The following is a 22,076-nucleotide window of genomic DNA, read 5'->3' as shown; positions in this document are numbered from 1 at the left end:
AGGCAAAAAGAGGGAGGAGGAGAGAAGAGGCAAAAAGAGGGAGGAGGAGGAGAGAAGAGGCAAAAAGAGGAGGAGGAGTGAAGAGGCAAAAAGAGGAGGAGGAGGAGGAGGAGGAGAGAAGAGGCAAAAAGAGGAGGAGGAGAGAAGAGGCAAAAAGAGAAGGAGAGAAGAGGCAAAAAGGAGATTGCAAAAAGAAGGAGGCAAAGAAAAGAGGCAAAAAGGAGGAGGAGAGAAAAAAAGCATGAGAGAAGAAGAGAGGAGAGAAAGGAAGAGGGAAACAAAGAGAAAAAGGAGGGGGAAAAGAAGAAGAGGTAAAAAAAAGGAGGAGAAGGGAAAAAGAGGGAGAAGGAATAAGAGGAGAATAGAAGATTAGAACGCATAGAATACAGCTGTGTAAATTAGAGAATAAAAATGCACATGGTATGCTTAGAAACGGTGGTGTGGGGAGATTCTCTTACAGATGGACTTTAGATGAATGGAAATCAGTGTGTGGCTGCACCTGTTGATCGTTTCATTCAGTGGTTGCAGTTATGGATGGATCAGTGTATTCTGCCAGCAGGTCCCATTGTAATTATTATTATTATTATTATTATACAGTATTTATATGGCGCCAACAGTTTGCGCAGCGCTTTACATCAGGGAAGACAGTACAGTCACAATACAAATCAATACAGGAGGGATCAGAGGGCCCCGCTCGTTAGAGCTTACAATCTAATAATACAATGTCCCGGCAGGGGGCGTTCCTTCATCCACTTTGAATATGTGGATAGAGGAATCTGTTAATTTTTTTTTGTTCTGCTGAAAAAAATAAAACCATCTACCGGTCTATGGCCAGCTTTGGTCATCATTACTCTCAGGCCTCGTACACACGGCCGAGGAACTCGACGTGCCAAACACGGTCGAGTTCCTCGTCGAGTTCAGGGATGAAGCCGCCGAGGAGCTCGGCGGGCCGCCTTCTCTCATAGAACAACGAGAAAATAGAGAACATGTTCTCTATTTTCTCGACGAGTTCCTCGGCGGCTCCATCGGGCCAAAAGTGTACAGACGACAGAGTTTCTCGGCAGAATCCGGGTTTGACCGAGTTTCTCGCTGAATTCTGCCGAGAAACTCTGTCGTGTGTACGAGGCCTCATTACTTGGCCATAAGACGGTGGCTGGAATACTACTGCCATCTAGTGGAGAAAATAGAGATGAAGATGCAGTAAAACAGCAGGATAAGGAGGGAAATGTTCATTATACCGGGTCACCCAAAGAATACACTTCTCCTGTTACTCTGTCTGGTTACAAGTCTAAAAAAAAAAAAAAAAAAGAAGAAGGAGGCACCAGTAATTGTGGAAACTTGATAATTAGGGCCACATATATCCAGAGGCCAACTTTATTAGGTGCATATCATAAGGTTGCAACTCCATACATGATGGATGCAGAGTGATGAGGTTCAGTTCAACCAAACATAAGGCCCCTTTCACATTGGGGCGTCGAGCCGCGGTGACGGTATAGCCGCGCTATTTGTAGCGCGGCTATACCATCGTGTTTACCGCGATATTCGGGCACTAGCGGTGAGGTTTTAACCCCCGCTAGCGGCCGAAAAAGGGTTAATACCACCCGCGTTGCGGGCGGTATTACCGCGCTTTCCAATTGATTACAATGGGAAGGCGCGGTATAGGAGCGGTGAACACACCGCTCCTATACCGTGGTAAAGATGCGGCTAGCAGGACTTTTGGAGCGTTCCTGCTAGCGCATCGCTTCAATGTGAAAGCCTTCGGGCTTTCACATTGAAGACTACAGGGCATGATTTTTCATGCGGTATAGCAGCGCTATTTTTAGCGCTGTACCGCATGAAAAACGCCCCAATGTGAAAGGGGCCTTAAGATGGAGAAGAAATATGATCTGGGTGAATACACCTTGATGCTGAGGAACACCAAGGTAAAAAGGCTTAAAGAATAAATTGCAGGCACAGCATATTTTGACATAGTTACGTTGGTCCAAGTTGGACTGATGTAATGAAGTATACACCACACGTGGTTGAAAAATAATGATACTACAGCGCTAATTAAATATCCAAAATATAGAACATTAAAAAAACATTAAACACGTGGTTAATGCCCCTGGAAGCTGGAAATTGCTGTACATTTGCCTGCTTGGCAGGAGCGCTACTCAGAGAATGCTTTGCATTTTATGAATGAATGCACAGCATTCTCCGATGGGACGAGGTGGAGCGATGAAGTAAAAATACACACAGAATAAACTTCATCTTTAATGTCATGGACATCTCTGAATGGCAGGAACCGTAAAACGTCTGAATGACTATTGACAACATCGACATACAGATATCACACCAAGTACTCTGAAGGGGGGGTGGGGGCCTAGTCCTCTGAAAGGGGGGGTGGGGGGCCAAGTTCTCTGAAAGGGGGGGTGGGGGGCCAAGTCCTCTGAAAGGGCGGTGGGGGCCAAATCCTCTGAAAGGGCGGTGGGGGCCAAGTCTTGAAGGGGGCGGGAGTGGGTAATGAAGATTGCCTGATTCAAAAGATCAGTAAAATGAAGATGAAGGGTCAGATTTGATATAGACAACATGATTCCATAGGATGAGGTGGCACACGAGAGTCAAAGCTATCAGGTCAGCTTGGATCCCTAAGCGGCATTTCCAGCAGGTTACAGAATCAACGCCGCAGAGTACTCAGGTTGTTCTGAAGTCAAAGAGATATTGGGGACCCAGAACTAGTGAGGTGACCTCATAAAAGTGGCCATAAAGGGTACCTTATAAACCACTTGCCGACCGCCCACTGTACATATACTGCGACAGTGCAGGCTGGCTGCGCAGAATCACTTGTATATACAAAATGCTGCTCTTCCGGGCAGAGCGTGTGCACCACTTGTGCTGTGATTAGTCACAGCACAAGCCGATCAGCGGGTGCCGGCAAATGGATGACCGCCGGCACCCGCTGATCGGCAAGGAGAAAGACAGAACAGAGATTTGCCTATATAAACAATACAGAGCACTGTATTGCACATCCCTTAGTAAAAGCACCACAAAGTAAACACACACACACACACACACACACACACACACACACACACACACACACACTGGTTTAAGCCCACATTTAACCCTTTGATTGCTCTAGATATTTAACCCCTTCCCAGCCAGTGTCAATAATACAGTGACAGTTCATATTTTTAGCATTAATCACTGTATTAGTGTCAATGGTTTCCACAAAGTGTCAGATTGTCCACCGCAATATCGCAGTCCCGCTATAAGTCACTGGTTGCCGCCATTACTAGTATGGTTAATAACAATGGTATTTTTTCAATTATTTTACAGGATATGTTTTATAACAGAAAGGAAGAAAAAGAAAGAAGAAAGAAGAAGAAAGAAGAAAGAAGAAGAAAGAAGAAAGAAGAAAGAAGAAAGAAGAAAGAAGAAAGAAGAAAGAAGAAGGCTAACTCCTTCCTACAAGATGCAGTTCTTACCGCGCCAGACATCACCGGCTCACCTGCCTTTTCCTGCACGGCCCTCTGATAGAGGTTGTAGAACTCTCGGGCGATGGTGTCCGCCAGCTTCTCGCACCAGTTCTTGGAGGGACAGAAGATCAGGATGGCGTGACCTTCCCGTATCGTCTCATAACACAGGCTGGCAATGTGATCCTCGTCACCCTGCAGAAAGAAAAAAAAAGACATGACGGGGACACATCAGGCAAGGAAATCTTCGTATCTATAGATCTACAGAAATCTGTGCCAAATGTACCATATATTGGTCTAAATTCAAATTCTAAATTCAAAGTTTGCTATAGTTTTTTCCAGGATTTCTGTTATATCTTTTCAGTAAGAGATAGATAGAGATATATATATATATATCTCTATCTATCTATCTCTAAAAAAAAATAATAACAACAACAACAACAACAACTAGAAAATGCATTTCCTGCAGAAAATGCGTGGGAATGCTAAATAGCCAAAGCTTAAATCCGTAAGAAAAAGTTGAAGCGAGACACAGCATTCCCACTAATTAGCATCTTTTTAAAAGTAATTACCTTTTGCAGGAGTTGCTCAATAAAATTGCCCCATAAAATATCTACCATCAAAACTGTGCCCATCATATTTCCCCCCATCAAAATTTCTCCCATCGTATTACCAACATCAAAACTGCCCCCATCCTATTGCCCCATCAAAAACTGCCCCCATCAAAACTGCACCATCAAAATTGCCCCCATCAAAACTGCACCATCAAAATTGCCCCCACCCTTTTGCCCAATAAAAAACTACCCCCATCAAAACTGCACCATCAAAATTTCCCCCATTTTATTGCCCCATCAAAAACTGCCGCAATAAAGAAGAGGACCCGGGCGTTATTGCGCAGCTGTTTCAGAGCCGCCGTTGGATGTTTCGGATCCGGCTGTAAAGCCAATAGACATCACGGGGATACAGACACCGAGATTGGTAAGTACTCGGGATAGTGATTGATACAAAATGTACTTTGGATAAGTCACCTCCACTCATCGATCGAAGGCTCCTTCACCCCAAAAGGATTCCTTTTCATAGAATTTTAGAACAGTAGGAGATTCTAAAGTGATTAAGTCTCTATGTGATCTTTATAGCCTCCCCTCTGTCAGATACAAAGCTGCATCCTAGTGCCTGTGTGTTATTTAAAAAATAACCGGTTTCTACCGGTTTAAAGCGGAAGGAAACTCATAGATTTAACAGTTTCAAAAAAACATTTCTACTCTCGGCATGCTGGAAATGCCAACTGTCACATTTATTGTGCTCTCAACCAAACTGTCATAACGGATCACATGTGAGGCGTTATGGCAGTAGAAGATTCAAAAAACATTTCTATTCCCGGCATGCTGGGATTGCCAACTGTCACATTGGTTGTGTTCTCAACCAAACTGTCATAACGGATCACATGTGCGGCGTTATGGCAGTTGAAGATTAAACAGAGGTCAAGATGGATACATTGTAATACAAGTAGAAATTATTATTATATTTTTTTTTTTTTTATAGAGAACAGGCACTAGGATGCAGCTTTTTATGTGACAGAGGGGATGATATACAGATCAGGGATAGAGAGATGACAGGCAGGGAGGGGGAGGGAGGAGGAGACACAGGGAGAGCTGCAGATAGTAGCGTATGATGGAGACATGTACAGGGAGGGGAGGGGGAGGAGACACGTACAGTGAGGGGGAGGAGACACATACAGTGAGGGGACGGGGAGGAGACACAGAGAGAGCTGCAGATAGTAGCGTATGATGGAGACACGTACAGGGAGGGTGAGGGGGGAGGAGAAGACACAGGGAGAGCTGCAGATAGTGGTGTATGATATCGGCATGAAGGGGTCCTCTAAGTGCCCAGCCGTGGGGTCACGTTTGCGAACCTGGTCCGAAGCTCCGTGACCGTGCCCGCGGGACCCGATCGCCGCCGGTGTCCCACGATCGGTCACCGGAGCTGAAGAACGGGGAGAGGTGAGTGTAAACACCCCTTCCCCGTTCTTCACTGTGGCAATGTCAGTGATCGTCTGTTCCCTGATATAGGGAAAAGCGATCAATGACGTCACACGTCCAGCCCCGCCCCCCTACAGTTAGAAACACATATGAGGTCACACTTAACACCTACAGCGCCCCCTAGTGGTTAACTCTTAAACTGCAATTGTCATTTTCACAGTTAACAATGCATTTTTATAGCACTTTTCGCTGTGAAAATGACAATGGTCCCAAAAATTTGTTAAAAGTGTCAGATGTGTCCGCCATAATGTCACAGTCACGAAAAAAATCAATGATCGCCGCCATAAGTAGTAAAAATATATATATATATATATTAATAAAAATGCAATAAAACTATCCCCTATTTTGTAAACGCTTATTGCAATTTTTTTTTACCAAAAATAGGTAGAAAAAAACGTAACGGCCTAAACAGGAGGGGAAAAAAATGTAATATTTATACATTTTTGGGGATATTTATTATAGCACAAAATATTGCATTTTTTTCAAAATTGTCACTCTATTTTTGTTTATAGCGCAAAAAAATAAAAACCGCAGAGGTGATCAAATACCACCAAAAGAAAGCTCTATTTGTGGTGGGAAAAAAAAAAAGGACGCCAATTTTGTTTGGGAGCCACGTCGCACGACCGCGCAATTGTCAGTTAAAGCGACGCAGTGCCGAATCGCAAAAAGGGGCAAGGTCCTTAACCTGCATAATGGTCCGGGTCTTAAGTGGTTAAAGTAACGCAGTGCCGTATTGCAAAAAAAATGGCCTGTCATGAAAGGGGGGGGGGGGGGGTAAACCTTCCAGAGGGCAAGTGGGTAACCACAGTTAAGTAAATCTCTTTTATTACTATATTGCTTGTGTGTTGCTTTAATTATTGTATTACATCCACAAATCTGAAAGGGTAAAACATATGAACCTTTTTAAATAAATAAATGCAACGAGGAATGTAACCCAATTCCCACCTATAGACTGTCCTATAGATATCTATAGAGATACCTGTTCTTACCTTCACCTGGATCAGGGGCTCGAACTCTCGCACGGGAGTCATGGTGGAATCAAACACAGTTCTGCCAATTTTAACGTGTTCCTTTAGCGGGACGGGCCGGAAATCGGTGTGATAGAGCTCTGCGTTGAGCCAGGAGGCCAGCAAGCCGAGATTGGGCAGGGTGGCGCTCATCCCCACGATCTGAACTTCGTTCTGCGAGCGAACGGTGCTGCCATCTTTTTTCCTGCAACGCGGAACACAATATATAAAAAGTATTACTTTATGAAACAGGCACGTCAAAACCAAATAGCCTGGACAAAGCTATAAGTGTCTCTCCTGACAAAAAAGTCACATGCCAGTTTTCCAAAAAATCGTATTAGGGATCGACCAATATCGTTTTTTCTGTGCCGACATTGATTTTTTGGCCACCTCTCAGGCTATTATGTGCATTTAAAATTTAGATTTTTTACACTGTCCTGTTAAATCACTGTTTTTGCTGTCACAAGAAATGTAAACTTCCCTTGTGACAGTAATAGGCATGTGACAGGTACTCTTTATGGCGGGATTGGGGGTCTATAAGACCCCCAACCCCTCCTCTGGGTGTTTTTGAATACTTTCTATCTTTTTTAAAAACTGGCGCCTTTAGGATGCCAGTAATCCGGGAAGGGATGTCATGCCATCTCTTCCGGATTACTAGATCAGAGACCAGGGTCTTCGGGCCAGCTGGCGGACGTGTCGGCTGGTGGCGTGGGTCTCCCGGTAAGATGGGCGAGTGGCGAAAGGCAGCGGGAGGAGGATGTCCCCTCCCGCTGCTTGTAAAAACAGCTGAGCGGCTGCTGAGCCACATCGGTTGTTATTACAATAAAGCCGACCGTCCGCTCTAAATTACGGTACTGGGGTGATGCCTGCAGCTGTAGGCGTCACCTAAGTACAACCCTTTGACGCAATATCTGTAATATCGCTAAGTTTTGTGACCGATACTTAATCGGCCGCAGCAATTATCGGTCCACCCCTATATAGTTCACTTATTTTTCTTTTTACAAAAAAAACATCCTTAGAGCAGGGCTCGACAAATCCCGGTCGCCATGGCGACTAGAAATAGCGTCCTGGCGACTTGGCTTGGAAGGTGGCGCCATCTGGTGGTGAGCCGTTGGTATTACAAGTTATTACCACCAGATGTGTGAGCTGGCGCCATCTGGTGGTGAGCCGTTGGTATTACAAGTTAAGCATTACAAGTTAAACAGCAATTCTAATGTAATTTTTCACTATTTTCACTGCCATCTTCTTCCCTCTAATTAGAACCCCCAAACATTATATATATTTTTTATCCTAACACCCTAGAGAATAAAATGGCGATCGTTGCAATACTTTCTGTCACGCCGTATTTGCACAGCGATTTTACAAGCGCACTTTTTTGGAAAAAAATTACACTGTTTTTAATTAAAGAATAAGACAACAGTAAAGTTATCTACCCCAGACGATGCTAGTTGTAGCGAAACTAGTCGGGACTCTACTGCTGCCATGCACTTTTCCACATTGATGTCCTTTTTATCAACCAAATTGTAAGTGTTTTTATCCGGCATTAAACTTTCCCGTTTTTACGGTATCACGCTATGTGCCTTTCATTTTCCTCCACATACTTTGGGCAAGCTCTCCAATTCCTATGAGCCATCTCCCAGCTGAGGTTATCCCTTCCACCTGCCACTAAGCGAAGACTTCATTGTTATTTGCTGGTCGTTCGTTTTGGTGTGTTCCGGTATATCCTTCCATCCATCCCAGTTATAAAGCTTTATTGATCCTTTGGGCATAAGCTCACTTGAATCCATCGCATCTGGTAAGCCTTCCCTTCAGGTGGCGGGCGTTATCACCAACATTCCAGTTTAATCAGAATCACCGTGGGTGTCTCATCACTGTCATTTGATTGATCGTCTTGACTCTTGATTTCACGTTCACTTTTATGGACTCATATTTTTCCAGGCATTTAGACTTAGGTCTATAGTGTCTCATCACACTAATCACTATTATTATTTTTTAAGATTTATGTACATATCATGGACTCACATTTTTTGTTTATATTTATGTGTGTTTAACATAGACATTATTGTCCTTTCACCAGTCATTTCTCAGCGCTGCATTTTTTGGATTTTTTTTTTTTTTTTTTTTTTAACAGTAAAGTTATCCCCATTTTTTTTAATATTATGAAAGATAATGTTACGCCGAGTAAATTCATACCCAACATGTCACGCTTTAAAATCTTAATAGGCGACGTTTAAAAAAATCTACAGGTTCAATGTTTTGAGTTACAGAGGAGGTCTAGGGCTAGAATTATTGCTCTCGCTCTACCAATCGCGGCGATACCTCACATGTGTGGTTTGAACACCATTTACATATGCGGGCGCTGCTCACGTATGTGTTCGCTTCTGCGCGCAAGCTCGTCGGGACGGGGTGCGTTTTCTGGCTCCTAACTTTTTTAGCTGGCTCCTAGATTCCAAGCAAATTTGCCAAACCCTGCCTTAAAGCATGATCGTCCGCTCCATAGGACAAGGGGGGGGGGGGGGCAATTGACCTCCCCTCCCTGGAAAATCGAGGTGGTGTTGAAGAATGAAGAGCGCCGCGGTGACAGGCATGTTAGAGCAAGGAGAGAAAGGCGTTGCAGGGGGGGGGGGGCAGGGTGTGGTCTGGTGTGGGGCGACACCACTGCACCTGACCAACCATCTCCTTCTCTCGCAGGCTGTCTGAGCGGTCCCGGGCCGGATGTCACAAAGGCACAGCGAGCAGAGTGAAGCCGCTTCCACCTCCAGTGTTTATGTGTACACAGGGGGAGGGAACCTGCTGTGCCTGTGCCACGCGGATGGCTGATCTAAGGTACTGAATGGGATGGGGGGAGGGGGGTCCGTCTGTGCTGAAGGGGGGGGGGGGTCCATGCTTAAAGGTGCTCCATCTGTGCTGAAGGGGGGGGTCTGTGCTGAATGGAGGGGTCTGTGTGGAATGGGGGGGTCCATCTGTGCTGAATGGAGGGGTCTGTGCAGAAGGAGGGGGGTCTGTGCAGAAGGAGGGGGGTCTGTGCTGAAGGGGAGGGTCTGTGCTGAAGGGGGGAGGGTCTGTATATGCTCTAGGTTATATTAATTTGGGCATGGAGTGAAGCTGAATTATCTCAAGAGCCATTTCACACTGCCAGCTAGCCATGTTATCGGTGAAGCGCCACTAAAAAGCAGTGCTTTACCGTCGTTTTACCTGCGCTATTTGGCCGCTAGCAGTGCGCTTTTAACCCCTGCTAGCGTTTCAAGAAAGGGTTAAATGCGACTGTATCACAGAAATGAGTGTGAGGACTCCAGTATTGGTAATAAAAAGATCATGCATATCCCGAGATGGGCTTCAAATGTTATATACTTACAGGGCCGCTCTTTTCTGGGCGACGTATCGGACCTTGGTGAGGAGAAGTTCCAGCAAATAACCGCGGTGCGAGTCTCCCAACATGTGCAACTCATCCACCACCATCATCCCTGAGCAAGAGAAGAGCGACAGACAGTCACGTGACAGAAACAGACTGTGCCCCCCCCCCCCCCCCAACCGGTACTCCTCTGGCTGTGGAAGAATGACCAGACAACACACTTTGACTTGTAGTTCCACATAACAAAAAAGAGAAAGTATAGGCCTCGTTCACAAAGGGCGTACTACAGTGTATGCGTGTGCAAGGACTGCATTAAAGTGGAGCTCCACCCACAATTTTCACTCCTCGCCATGCATCACTAATGTGCATTCTTAAAGTGGAGTTCCACCCATTTTTTTGTTTGTCTGTGCTGAATGCTCTAATCTCATAGTGTTCAGAATGGACAATTTTTATTTAATTTGTTGCTTGTAAATACCTTTATTTTGTAGTCCTTCATTACTTCCTCCTCCTTATTTGCCTAGGCTATTTGCAAGGGTTTCTGGGATAGGCATCATGTTTCCCAGTAGTCCTTGCAAACCTGACTGAAACCTATTACACTGCTTGTGCACTGAGCATGTGCGAGATATGCAAGGCTGAAATCCAGGAAGTCATACAGTCTGGCTTCATGATGCCCACACTTAAGATGGCCACGGTCTATTTCTAGATTATAAACTATCTAAATGCTGTAATAACCTAACAAAACGGACCTTAGTTTACAGACTAACTTTACTAGAATTAGGGTTGTCCAGATACCGATACCAGTATCGGTATCGGTACCGATACCGAGTATTTGCGGGAGTACTCGTACTCGCGCAAATACCCCCGATACCTAAATAGAATACTTCCCCCCCCCCCCCGCCGCATCGAAAGCCGCCGCATCGAAAGCCGTCGCATGGGTTAAACGCTGTGCGGGAACATCACAGCTTTCATTTGAATAGCTGTAGTGTTCCCGCGCGTATAGACACTCCCCCTTGCTCGGGATTGAATGGGTGATCGTGATCTGTCCAATCCCAAGCAAGGGGGAGTGTCTATACACGCGGGCAAAACAGCTATTCAAATGAATGCTGTGATTTTCTCCATGCGGCGGCTTTCGGCGGCAAAGGTATGGAGGGACATGGCTGGAGGGACATGGCTGCATATGTGAGGGACATGGCTAGAGGGACATTGCTGCATATGTGAGGGACATGGCTGCATTTGGGGACACATTTAAAAAAAGTATCGGTATTCGGTATCGGCGACTACTTGAAAAAAAGTATCGGTACTTGTACTCGGTCCTAAGAAAGTGGTATCGGGACAACCCTAACTAGAATACATTAAGCTTGTGTATTACAGGGGTATTTATATTTAAAAAGTGAAATGGTGGGTGGAACTCCCCTTTAAAATAAATTGGCAATTTATTTATTTTTTTCTGTTCACTTACCCGATTTGTGCCTATATCCAATTTCACTTCCTCCTTTAGGGGCCGTGGCGCTGTACGTCATTTCTGGTTTTGCATTGGCTCCTGAGAGATCTATGGTCAGCTTGGCATGGCACTGCTCCCGTAACATTTAACATTGGCGTCTATGGAAAGTCTTGGTCAGCTTGGCATGGCTGTGCCATGCCAAGCTGACCAAGATTGCAAATGCGCAAGATCGGCAGGTGCATGCTGGGTAGCCAGCATGCACGCAATCCAGGAAAAGGGACACTGTCGCTTCAGATGCCCACACTGTGAAGTTCCTGCACAACGCAGCCATCTCCAAAGAAAGAAAACAATGCTGCACAGATAAAAAAACTGGCCATAGTTTACAGCATACCTTTGTTCAATTGCATGAGTATTCTAGGGGTATTTTTATCTTAAAAAGTCATATTTCGGCCTGAACTCTGCTTTAACCCACACAGCTGTTGCGTGCATGCCCTTGCAGGCAGTCCAATTGACATCAATTGGGATGCAGCGGCTGCATGGATACAGCCGCTGCTACCAATTTGACATCTGCGTGGGTGCACGGCCCCGAATGCAGAAGGTGTGTTCAGGGGCCGTGCACCCACACAGATGTCAAATTTGGAGAAGTGGCTGTGTCTATGCAGCTGCTGCATCTCAACATCTATGACTGGGACTGCCTGCAAGGGGGATGCACCAAAATGCTGCGTATCCCCATGCGGACGAACATTACCTCACACGGGTGTGCCCCATGTAAACGAGGCTTTAAAGTATAACTAAACTAAAAACTTTTTTTTCTTCTTAGTGTTGGATAGAGTAGAGAGGGATTGGAACCCTTGTCAGGTTTTTATTGCTGTCTGTGCCCTCATTAGGGAGATTCACCATCTCCATTTGTTCTGTTTTTTCAATAAAGATTTTTATTATGAGTGAGTGAATAACTTGTATAGCGCTACAAATGCAAACTGAATGCCTCAAGGCGCTTGGTATCCATTTCATTATGTGATCAAGTCCTGTTTACCATTATCATTGAAAGTGAAAGTACATTTTGGGTTGTCCCAAGAAAAGTAATAGAGCGGAAATCTTCCAATGGGAACACTAGTTTTGGTGACCTGGGGGTCCCCAAGGAATTTCCTTAACCTCTATACTACCAGCCGCCGTCAATTGACAGCGGCAAGGTAGATCAGTTATTCTGACAGGACGTCATATGACGTCCTCGTCTTTTAAAGCCGCTAGGGGGCGCAGAGATCCACGTCTGGTCAGGGAGAGGAGACCGATGCTGTGTCCCTTGTACATAGGGACACAGATCGGTCACCTCCCCCAGTCACCCCCTCCCCCTACAGTTAGAACACTCACTAGGCTACACATTTAACCCCTTCCCCGCCCCCTAGTGGTTAACCCCTTCCTGCCAGTCACATTTATACAGTTATCAGTGCATGTTTATAGCACTGTTCACTGTATAAAATGTGAATGGTCCAAAAAAATTGTCAAAAGTGTCCGCTATAATGTCGCAGTCCCAATAAAAAAAAAAAAACGCAGATCGCCGCCATTCCTAGTAAAAAAAAAAAAAAAAAGAAATATATTATTATGTCCCCTATTTTCTAGGCGCTATGACTTTTGCGCAAACCAGTCACTATACGGTTATTGCGATTTTTTTTTTTTTTAAAACAAAAATACGTATCGGCCTAAACCGAGAATTTTTTTTTTTTTTTAATGGAATATTTATTACAAAAAGTAAAAAATATTGTGTTTTTTTTCAAAATTGATGCTCTTTTTTTGTTTAAGAGCAAAAGAGACGCCCAAAAAATAAAAACCGCAGAGGTGATCGAATACCACCAAAAGAAAGCTCTATTTGTGGGAAAAAAAGGACGCCAATTTTGTTTGGGAGCCACGTCGCACGACCGCGCAATTGTCAGTTAAAGCGGGGGTTCACCCTTAGAGGGCACTTTTCCCCCTTAGATTCCTGCTCGGTATTACTAGGGGAATCGGCTATTTATTTTAAAATATGTGCAGTACTTACCCGTTTACGAGACGCATCCTCTCCGTCGCTTCCGGGTATGGGCTTCGGGAATGGGCGTTCCTTCTTGATTGACAGGTTTCCGAGAGGCTTCCGACGGTCGCATCCATCGCGTCACGATTTTCCGAAAGAAGCCGAACGTCGGTGCGCAGGCGCAGTATAGAGCCGCACCGACGTTCGGCTTCTTTCGGCTACGAGTGACGCGATGGATGCGACCGTCGGAAGCCTCTCGGAAGAATGTCAATCAAGAAGGAACGCCCGCTCCCGAAGACCCATACCCGGAAGCGACGGAAGAAGATGCAGCTCGAAAACGGGTAAGTACTGCACATATTTTAATATAAATAGCCGATTCCCCTAGACCGAACGAGCAGGAAGCTAAGGGGAGATTTTTTTTTTTTTTTTAAATGGGTGAACTCCCGCTTTAAAGCGACGCAGTGCCGGAAGCTAAAATTTCGCCTGGACAGGAAGGGGGTAGAAGTGCACAGTAAGCAAGTGGTTAACCACTTAAGGACCCCTTTACGCCGATATACGTTGGCAGAATGGCACGGCTGGGCACAGGCACGTACCTGTGCGTTGCCTTTAAGAGCCCGGTCGTGCGTGGCGGCGTGCTCACGACCCAATCCGAAGCTCCGTGACAGCGGGACCCGATCGCCGCCGGTGTCCCGTGATCGGTCACAGGAGCTGAAGAACGGGAAGAGGTGAGTGTAAACACACCTTCCCCGTTCTTCTGTGTGGCAGTGTTACTGATCGTCTGTTCCCTGATATAGGGAACGACGATCAGTGACGTCACTCCTTCAGCCACCTTCAGTCACTTCAGTCACTCCTTCAGCTTGCGCCGTCCTATCTTAGATTGCAATATTTCGGATGGCCGCTAGGTGGCGCTTCCATTGCGGTCAGCGTAGAATATGTAAATGAGTAGATACGGCGATTCACGAACGTACGCCCGGCCGACGCAGTACTTTTATGCCGTTTACGTTAGAGATAGGCCGCCTAAAGTTAGAGCTTAGCCCTACATGGAATAGTAATGTTAAGTATGGCCGCCGTTCCCGCGTCGAAATTCACATTTTTTACGTCGTTTGCGTAAGTCGTCCGTGAATCGGGATTTACGTCGTTTACGTACACGTCGAAATCAATAGGCCCGTGCGGCGTACTTAGCCGCAATGCACGCTGGGAAATGTAGGCGCCCGGCGCATGCGCAGTTCGTAAAAAACGTAGGGTCAAGCTCCATTAACATAAAACACGCCCCCCTCAAACACATTTGAATTAGGCGCCCTTACGCCCGCCGATTTAGGCTACGCCGCCGTAACTTAGCAGGTAAGTACATTGTGAATCATGTACTTGCCTGGCTAACTTACGGCGGCGTAGCTTAAATTACTTAAGCTACGCCGCCGCAAAGTTAAGCAAATGTACCTGAATCTAGCTAATAGTTCCTTCTTTCCTTAAAAGCCCTTATTCGGTCCTGGTTTTCTTTGTGCTGAACAGAGGAGCTTGCACTTTATCACACAGACAGTAATGAGTGGATGTGGGGGGGGGGGGGGGGACGACAAATGGTGTCAGCTTCACTGTGATCATTCGTCTCTCTCCTCGCTCAGGTCCAACGTACCTAACAAGTCGATCTTGTTCTCTTCTATCAGCCGGTTCACCAGGCCGTTGGCTTTCTCGATGGTGCAGACGGCGACGTCCAGAGATGAGAAACCGCAGGCCGGGGAGGAGCTTCCCATGTACCCGCCCACCTGCACCCCGACCTCCTGGAACAGGCTCTGAAATGCAGGAGGGAGATTAAGAGAAATGCAATAAAAAAAAACGTTTTGTTGATATCGATAACAGCTACTTTGTGTCTTAATTTCTCAATTATTTGAAGTAAACCCCTTAAGGGATCTCCTAACTTTCTAAACAAAAAAAAGGACAACTTGCTATTCTTCAGACTTTAGGAGGGCCGGACTATGGTCAGGGGGAGAGGAAAATGCCTTAAAGGGGTTGTAAAGGTTTGTCTTTTATTTTCTAAATTGGTTCCTTTAAGCTAGTGCATTGTTGGTTCACTTACCTTTTCCTTCCATTTCCCTTCTAGATGTTTTTTTTCTTTGTTTGAATTTCACACTTCCTGTTTCTCCTCAGTAAGCTTTCCACCATCATCCGAGCGGTGGTTAGTCTGTCAGAACAACTTACTGAACAGCTTACTGAGGAGGAACAGGAAGTGACAAATTCAGACAAAGAAACAAAACAGAAGGGAAATAGAAGGAAAAAGGTAAGTGAACTAACAATGCACGAGCTTAAAGGAACCCATTTAGAAAATAAAAAACAAACCTTTACAACCCCTTTAAGCCCCAGTACACACGATCAGAAAAATACAGTTTTCAAAGTGATCGTACGATAATCTGAATTTTCGTGACTTTAGTAAACTCTTCAGGTTCGATCTGAGAGGCTTGGTGGTCAGTGAAAGTAAAAAAAATTACATAGCACCTCTGCTCAATAGGGAGGAGCCCCCGTTGGTCCAGGCTCGATGGAGGAATAGCGCCCCCCCCCCCCCCCCATTGGCCCGGATGGAAGGAATAGTACACCCCAGGTCAGTCTGTGCTTCGGTGGGAGGAATAGCGCTCCCCCCCCTCGGTTGGGGCTCGCTTGGAAGAATAGTGCGCCCCCCACTCCCGCCGATGGTCCAGGCTCGGTGGGAGGAACAGCGCCCCCCCTTCAGTCTGGGCTCGGTGGGAGGAATGGCGCCCCCGTCGGTCGGGGGGCTCGGTGGGAAAAAATAGCACCCACCCCCCCGTCGGTGTGGGCTCAATGGGAAAATAGCGCCCATCGGTCTGAGCTTGGTGGGTTTGGTGGGAGGAATGGCGCCCCTGTCGGTCGGGGGGCTCGGTGGGAGGAATAGCGCGCCCCTCCCCCCGTCGGTGCAGGCTTGGTGGGAGAATAGCACCCCCCATCAGTCGGAGCTCGGTGGGAGGATTGGCGCCCCTCCATCGGTCCAGGCTCGGTGGAGGATTGGTGCCCCTCCATCGGTCCGGGCTCGGTGGGAGGAATAGTGCCCCTCCATCGATCCGGGTTTGGTGGGAGGAATAGCGCCCCCCCCCCCCCATTGGTCTGGGCTCGTCAGAGGAATAGCGCCCCCTGTTTGACGGGAGAAATAACGCCTTGTATCAATGGGAGGAATAGTGTCCGAAGGGCTGGATAAAGGCAGGCAAAGGGCCACAGACACAGTTGACCGCAGTAACTTATATCCAAAATACTGTATTGGATGAGAGCAGAGAGCTTGTCTTACACACACACTAATATATATATATATATATATATATATATATATATATATATATATATATATATACACACACACACACACACACTTCTTAAATATGACCACCGGCCTTCCCTTCACACACACTTGCACAGTTGCACCGGCTCCTCTCCTGGACTGAATTGGCTTCCTCTGATTTCACTTCAGATTAAACTTTAGCTATAATATAGCATCAGGAAAATAACAGACATTGTGAATGGAGCCTGCAATCAGGAACGAGGAGTCACCTGTAAGTAATAGGTTTTCTCTTTGGCTACAGAGACAAAGGGGAGGATGAATAAAGCTTTCTTCCGGGTCTCCAGAACTCTCTTTAGGATCAGCAGTTCGGCCACCAGAGTCTTCCCGGCACTTGTGGGAGCTGAAGAGAGAGAAGAGAAATCAATGGAAGGAGACATTATATATCTTGAAATTGAAAGTGTGCCTGCACAAGAGGAGAGCTACGATCTTCTATGCCCCCCTGCTGCGCTCAGTGGTTCCTCCCAATGACCATGTGGGTCCCTACAGGACATAGAAGTGGGAGGAAGCACTAAGCACTGCAGGGGAGATCAGGAAATAAAGTGTAAGGGTTAGATCCTCCATCAGGTTTATCAACAGGGAAGTAACCAGCAATAAGGTTTCCAAAACTCCTCCCGTCCCTTACTGGGGAAAAAAATATTGTAATGTCTGCATAGCAGTTGAAGGAACTTGCTCTCGCTTCCTGTCCTAGTGACCACACAGGAAGTGAGGAGAATATCCACAATGTACACACATAGAAGTGTAATTATCCGAGCTACTGACCTTGCTCTGGGCCACCTCATTCTGTACACTATGTTGTACGTGACATGCGTCGGGCCACCCCACTCTGTACACTGTGATGTACGTGACATGCTTTGGGCCACCCCACTCTGTACACTGTGCTGTATGCGACATGCTTGGGCCTACCCCTCTGTACACTGTGCTGTATGTGACATGCTTCGGCCCACCCCTCTGTACACTGAGCTGTATGTGACATGCTTCGGCCTACCACACTCTGTACACTATGTTGTAGGCAAAATACTTAGGGCCACCCAACTTTGTACTGTATGTGACATGCTTTGGGCCACCCCACTCTGTATACTCTGCTGTATCTGACACATTTCAGGCTGCAACATTGCATACGCTGTGTTATACATGACCTACTCTGGGCTGTCCCACTCTGCACATATGTTCCCGGCAGTACCATTGCCTCCACTGTACTGTCTGCAACATATCCCCAGCTGTACTATAACATACACTGGGTTGTAGAAGCCATACCCCAGAGTGCCCCATTCTGTATACTATGCAGGACGTTACATATCCAAACTACCTTCACTGTGAATGCTGTGCTGTACATTATAAAACACCATATTGCTGATTGCTATTTTATTGTACAATGATTCACAAGGAAGAGGCGGGGGGTGGCTCACAAGGAAGAGGCGGGGGGTGGCTCACAAGGAAGAGGCGGGGGGGGTGGCTCACAAGGGAAGAGGCGGGGGGGGGTGGCTCACAAGGAAGAGGCGGGGGACGGCTCACAAGGAAGAGGCGGGGGACGGCTCACAAGGAAGAGGCGGGGGGACGGCTCACAAGGAAGAGGCGGGGGGGGTGTCTCACAAGGAAGGGGCGGGGGGGGCTCACAAGGAAGGAAGAGGAGGGGGGGTGTCTCACAAGGAAGATGCGGGGGGTGTCTCACAAGGAAGATGCGGGGGGTGGCTCACAAGGAAGAGGCGGGGGGGGTGTCTCACAAGGAAGAGGCGGGGGGGGGGGGTGTCTCACAAGGAAGAGGCGGGGGTGTCTCACAAGGGAAGAGGCGGGGGTGTCTCACAAGGGAAGAGGCGGGGGGTGTCTCACAAGGGAAGAGGCGGGGGGTGTCTCACAAGGGAAGAGGCGGGGGGTGTCTCACAAGGGAAGAGGCGGGGGGTGTCTCACAAGGGAAGAGGCGGGGGGTGTCTCACAAGGGAAGAGGCGGGGGGGTGGCTCACAAGGAAGGAAGAGGCGGGGGGTGGCTCACAAGGAAGGAAGAGGCGGGGGATGGCTCACAAGGAAGAGGCGGGGGATGGCTCACAAGGAAGAGGCGGGGGATGGCTCACAAGGAAGAGGCGGGGGATGGCTCACAAGGAAGAGGCGGGGGATGGCTCACAAGGAAGAGGCGGGGGATGGCTCACAAGGAAGAGGCGGGGGATGGCTCACAAGGAAGAGGCGGGGGATGGCTCACAAGGAAGAGGCAGGGGGTGGCTCACAAGGAAGAGGCAGGGGGTGGCTCACAAGGAAGAGGCGGGGGACGGCTCACAAGGAAGAGGCGGGGATGGCTCACAAGAAAGAGGCAGGGGGTGTCTCACAAGAAAGAGGCGGGGGGCGTCTCACAAGAAAGAGGCGGGGGGCGTCTCACAAGAAAGAGGCGGGGGGTGTCTCACAAAAAAGAGGCGGGGGGTGTCTCACAAAAAAGAGGCGGGGGGTGTCTCACAAAAAAGAGGCGGGGGGTGTCTCACAAGGAAGAGGCAGGGGGTGGCTCACAAGTAAGAGGCGGGGGGTGGCTCACAAGGAAGAGGCAGGGGGTGGCTCACAAGGAAGAGGCAGGGGGTGGCTCACAAGGAAGAGGCGGGGGGTGGGTCACAAGGAAGAGGCGGGGGGTGGCTCACACCAGATATGTAGACTGAACATCATGGCGGCACTCACCAGAATAGACCAGATTCTTCCCGGAGAGAACCTGTCCCATCATCAGGCACTCCGCCTGCCACTCAAACATCTGCACCACCCCCAGTTGGCCATACTTCTCCAGGACGGCCTCCGGAAGACCCCAACTAGCCAGCAGAAGCTTGTCTGCCAGATCCTCCGGAAGGGACATATGAACGCTGTGACCTGAGAAGAGATATGTGACAATCATTACCACCTCCAACATACAAATACGACGATCAACTCCTCCCTCCGACCTTCCCTTCAGTCTTGCACCGGTGCCTTGTCGGGCTGGTTCCTCCATCGATATGGTTCCTGCCTCGACTGCGCAGGCGCAGTAGGAGGCCACGGAAATCTCCGAGCCTCAACAGCCGATTGTCAGCTTAGACGCGCTCGCTCCCGCTGCCTGCTTATACACTAGTACACGCCGCTCTACACAGCAAGGGGCGGGTGTGATATTGACCAGTGCTTTTTTGATTGGTTATCCACGCCGCTCTATACAGCAAGGGACTGTATCACATCCGTCCCCGTGCTGTAAAGAGCAGCGTGGATAACCAATCAAAAAACCACTGGTCAATATCACATCCGCCCCTTGCTGTGTAGAGCGGCGTGTACTAGTGTATAATCAGCCATCGGGAGCGAGCGCGTTTACAGCCGATGAACAGCTGTTCCCGCTCGGAGGTTTCCGTCGGCTCAGGAACCATATCGATGGTAGGAACCAGCTCGCCAGAACACGTCTCCTCTGCTGGACTGAAATGTCTTCCTCCGATTTGTTTATTTTAATTTTTTTAATTCGTTAACCACTAGCCGACCACCCGCCAGGTCGGTTCGGCTGCGCGAGATCACGTAGCTATACGTCATCTCACGATTCAGCCAACAGGGGCGCGAGCGCGCCGCCCGCTCGCCCCTGGTCCCGACGCGCATGCCTGGCGAGCGCGATCACCCGCCATCGCTCGTTACAGAGCGAGAACCGGGAGCTGTGTGTGTAAACACACAGCTCCCGGTCCTGTCAGGGGGAGAAATGCCTGACCGTGTTCATACAATGTATAAACAGCGATCTGTCATTTCACCTAGTCAGTCCCCTCCCCCCTACAGTTAGAACACACCCAGGGAACATACCTAACCCCTTCCCCGCCCCCTAGTGTTAACGCCTTCACTGCCAGTGACATTTTTATAGTAATCCAATGCATTTTTATAGCACTGATCGCTATAAAAATGCCAATGGTCCCAAAAATGTGTCAAAAGTGTCTGAAGCGTCCGCCATAATGTCGCAGTACCGAAAAAAAATAAAAAAAATAACGCTGATCGCCGCCATTACTAGTAAAAAAAAAAATATTAATAAAAATGCCATAAAACTATCCCCTATTTTGTAGACGCTATAACTTTTGCGCAAATCAATCAATAAACGCTTATTGCGATTTTTTTTTAACGAAAAATAGGTAGAAGAATACGTATCGGCCTAAACTGAGGAAAAAAATGACTGTGCGAGATAAAAATTGCAACAAGCGCTATTTTATTCTCTAGGGTGTCTGCTAAAAAAACATGTATAATGTTTGGGGGTTTCCAAGTAATTTTCTAGCAAAAAAATTAAATACATATTTTTTTTCTTTTCTTTTACATGTTGGAGAGGAATGTCAGAATTGGCCCAGACTGGAAATGGTTAAAGCCCCCCCCATTCACACGGAACACGGCTTTGAAATCGTGCGACTTCACTTGAAATCGCTTGATTTTGGAGCCACGTCAGTGCGACTTGGCCGACATCCGTGCGATTTCATGCACAGATACCTAAGCAAGTCGCAACCTGAAATCGCAAAAGTACAAACACCATTTTTCAAATTGGTGCGACACACACCGCGAAATCAGCATTGCGCCAATTGGAACAGTGCGATTGCCGATAATAGGGCGAGACTGGTCATGCGATTTGGACCCCATCAAATCGCATGACAAGTTGCAGCGGTGTGAGACGGAGGCCGGTAGACACTTACCGGCGGACACGCGTAGCCTACGACTTACCAGTGGCAGCAAGGCTGTTCTCCAGCAGTGTGCGGTCCAGACCAGCAGGGGGCGCCAGGACAGACACAGACAGATTAGCACTGGTGTCCGGTCCCCGCCTCTTCTGTTTCCCCAGTATAGACGCCTGCTGCGCTGGACTGAACAGGATGTAGTCCTTATCAGCGGCAGACGCGGCACTGGTATCTGCAGAATTCCCGCCGTTCCCTCCCGCGTGCGTTGCAGACGTCGTAGCGTTTAACGCTCTGGATTTTCCATGCTTGCTGTAGTTCTGTAGCGCGGCTTTCTTCGACACCGAGGGGCTGGGGGAGTTCTCAGAGCCCGAGCTGGAGAGAGAGCGCGGCCGGTGACGTTTGCGGCTGTTGTGGGGCCCCAGGGCCACTTTGGAGGTCGGCGGTTTCTTGGCCCGTTCGTTTTCCTTTGACTCCAAACCACCAAACAGGATTTTGGCCAGGCTGGCACTGGTCCCGGGTGTCTCCGCCGATGTCCCCGCCGCCGTGCCCGTCCCTCTGCGCATTGTGCTAATGTATATTTATCACTCATTAGTGCTGCAAATAGAAAACGACAACCAATCCTGGCGGAGACGCAGGACACCTCGAATGTTCTCCCGCATCATATCGATTCTTTGCTTCCCTTCGTTGTTTTCTCACGTCGTAACGAAAACCCGGTTAAGTCTTTTTTTTTTTAAATTTGTTGTCCAACCAATCCAGGAAGTGGGGCGAGAGGAGAACGTTTCATCGCCATTGTAAACGCATTGCGGCGTCACCTGAAAAATATAAACAAG

The 22,076-nt window shown here is 47.8% G+C and overlaps 1 protein-coding gene across 2 annotated transcripts in view; it reads right to left on the bottom strand.

The window, feature by feature from the left end:
* POLQ (DNA polymerase theta) overlaps window positions 1-22,076 on the bottom strand; it is a 154,788-nt gene that overhangs the window by 128,538 nt on the left and 4,174 nt on the right. For both annotated transcript variants that reach the window (XM_040339189.1, XM_040339188.1), the window contains exons 2-8: window positions 21,296-22,058; window positions 19,286-19,468; window positions 16,843-16,973; window positions 14,927-15,083; window positions 9,857-9,965; window positions 6,484-6,706; window positions 3,491-3,650 (exon numbers count right to left, since the gene is read on the bottom strand). In XM_040339189.1, the coding sequence (XP_040195123.1) occupies window positions 3,491-3,650; window positions 6,484-6,706; window positions 9,857-9,965; window positions 14,927-15,083; window positions 16,843-16,973; window positions 19,286-19,468; window positions 21,296-21,809 (1,477 nt within the window). In that variant the 5' untranslated portion in view covers window positions 21,810-22,058. The remainder of the gene's footprint in view (window positions 1-3,490; window positions 3,651-6,483; window positions 6,707-9,856; window positions 9,966-14,926; window positions 15,084-16,842; window positions 16,974-19,285; window positions 19,469-21,295; window positions 22,059-22,076) is intronic.

Source organism: Rana temporaria, chromosome 2 (genome assembly GCF_905171775.1).
Source record: "Rana temporaria chromosome 2, aRanTem1.1, whole genome shotgun sequence".
Classification (NCBI taxonomy): domain Eukaryota; kingdom Metazoa; phylum Chordata; class Amphibia; order Anura; family Ranidae; genus Rana; species Rana temporaria.
Note: the sequence above shows the minus strand (reverse complement) of the source record. Positions and strands in the feature narration are given on the sequence as shown.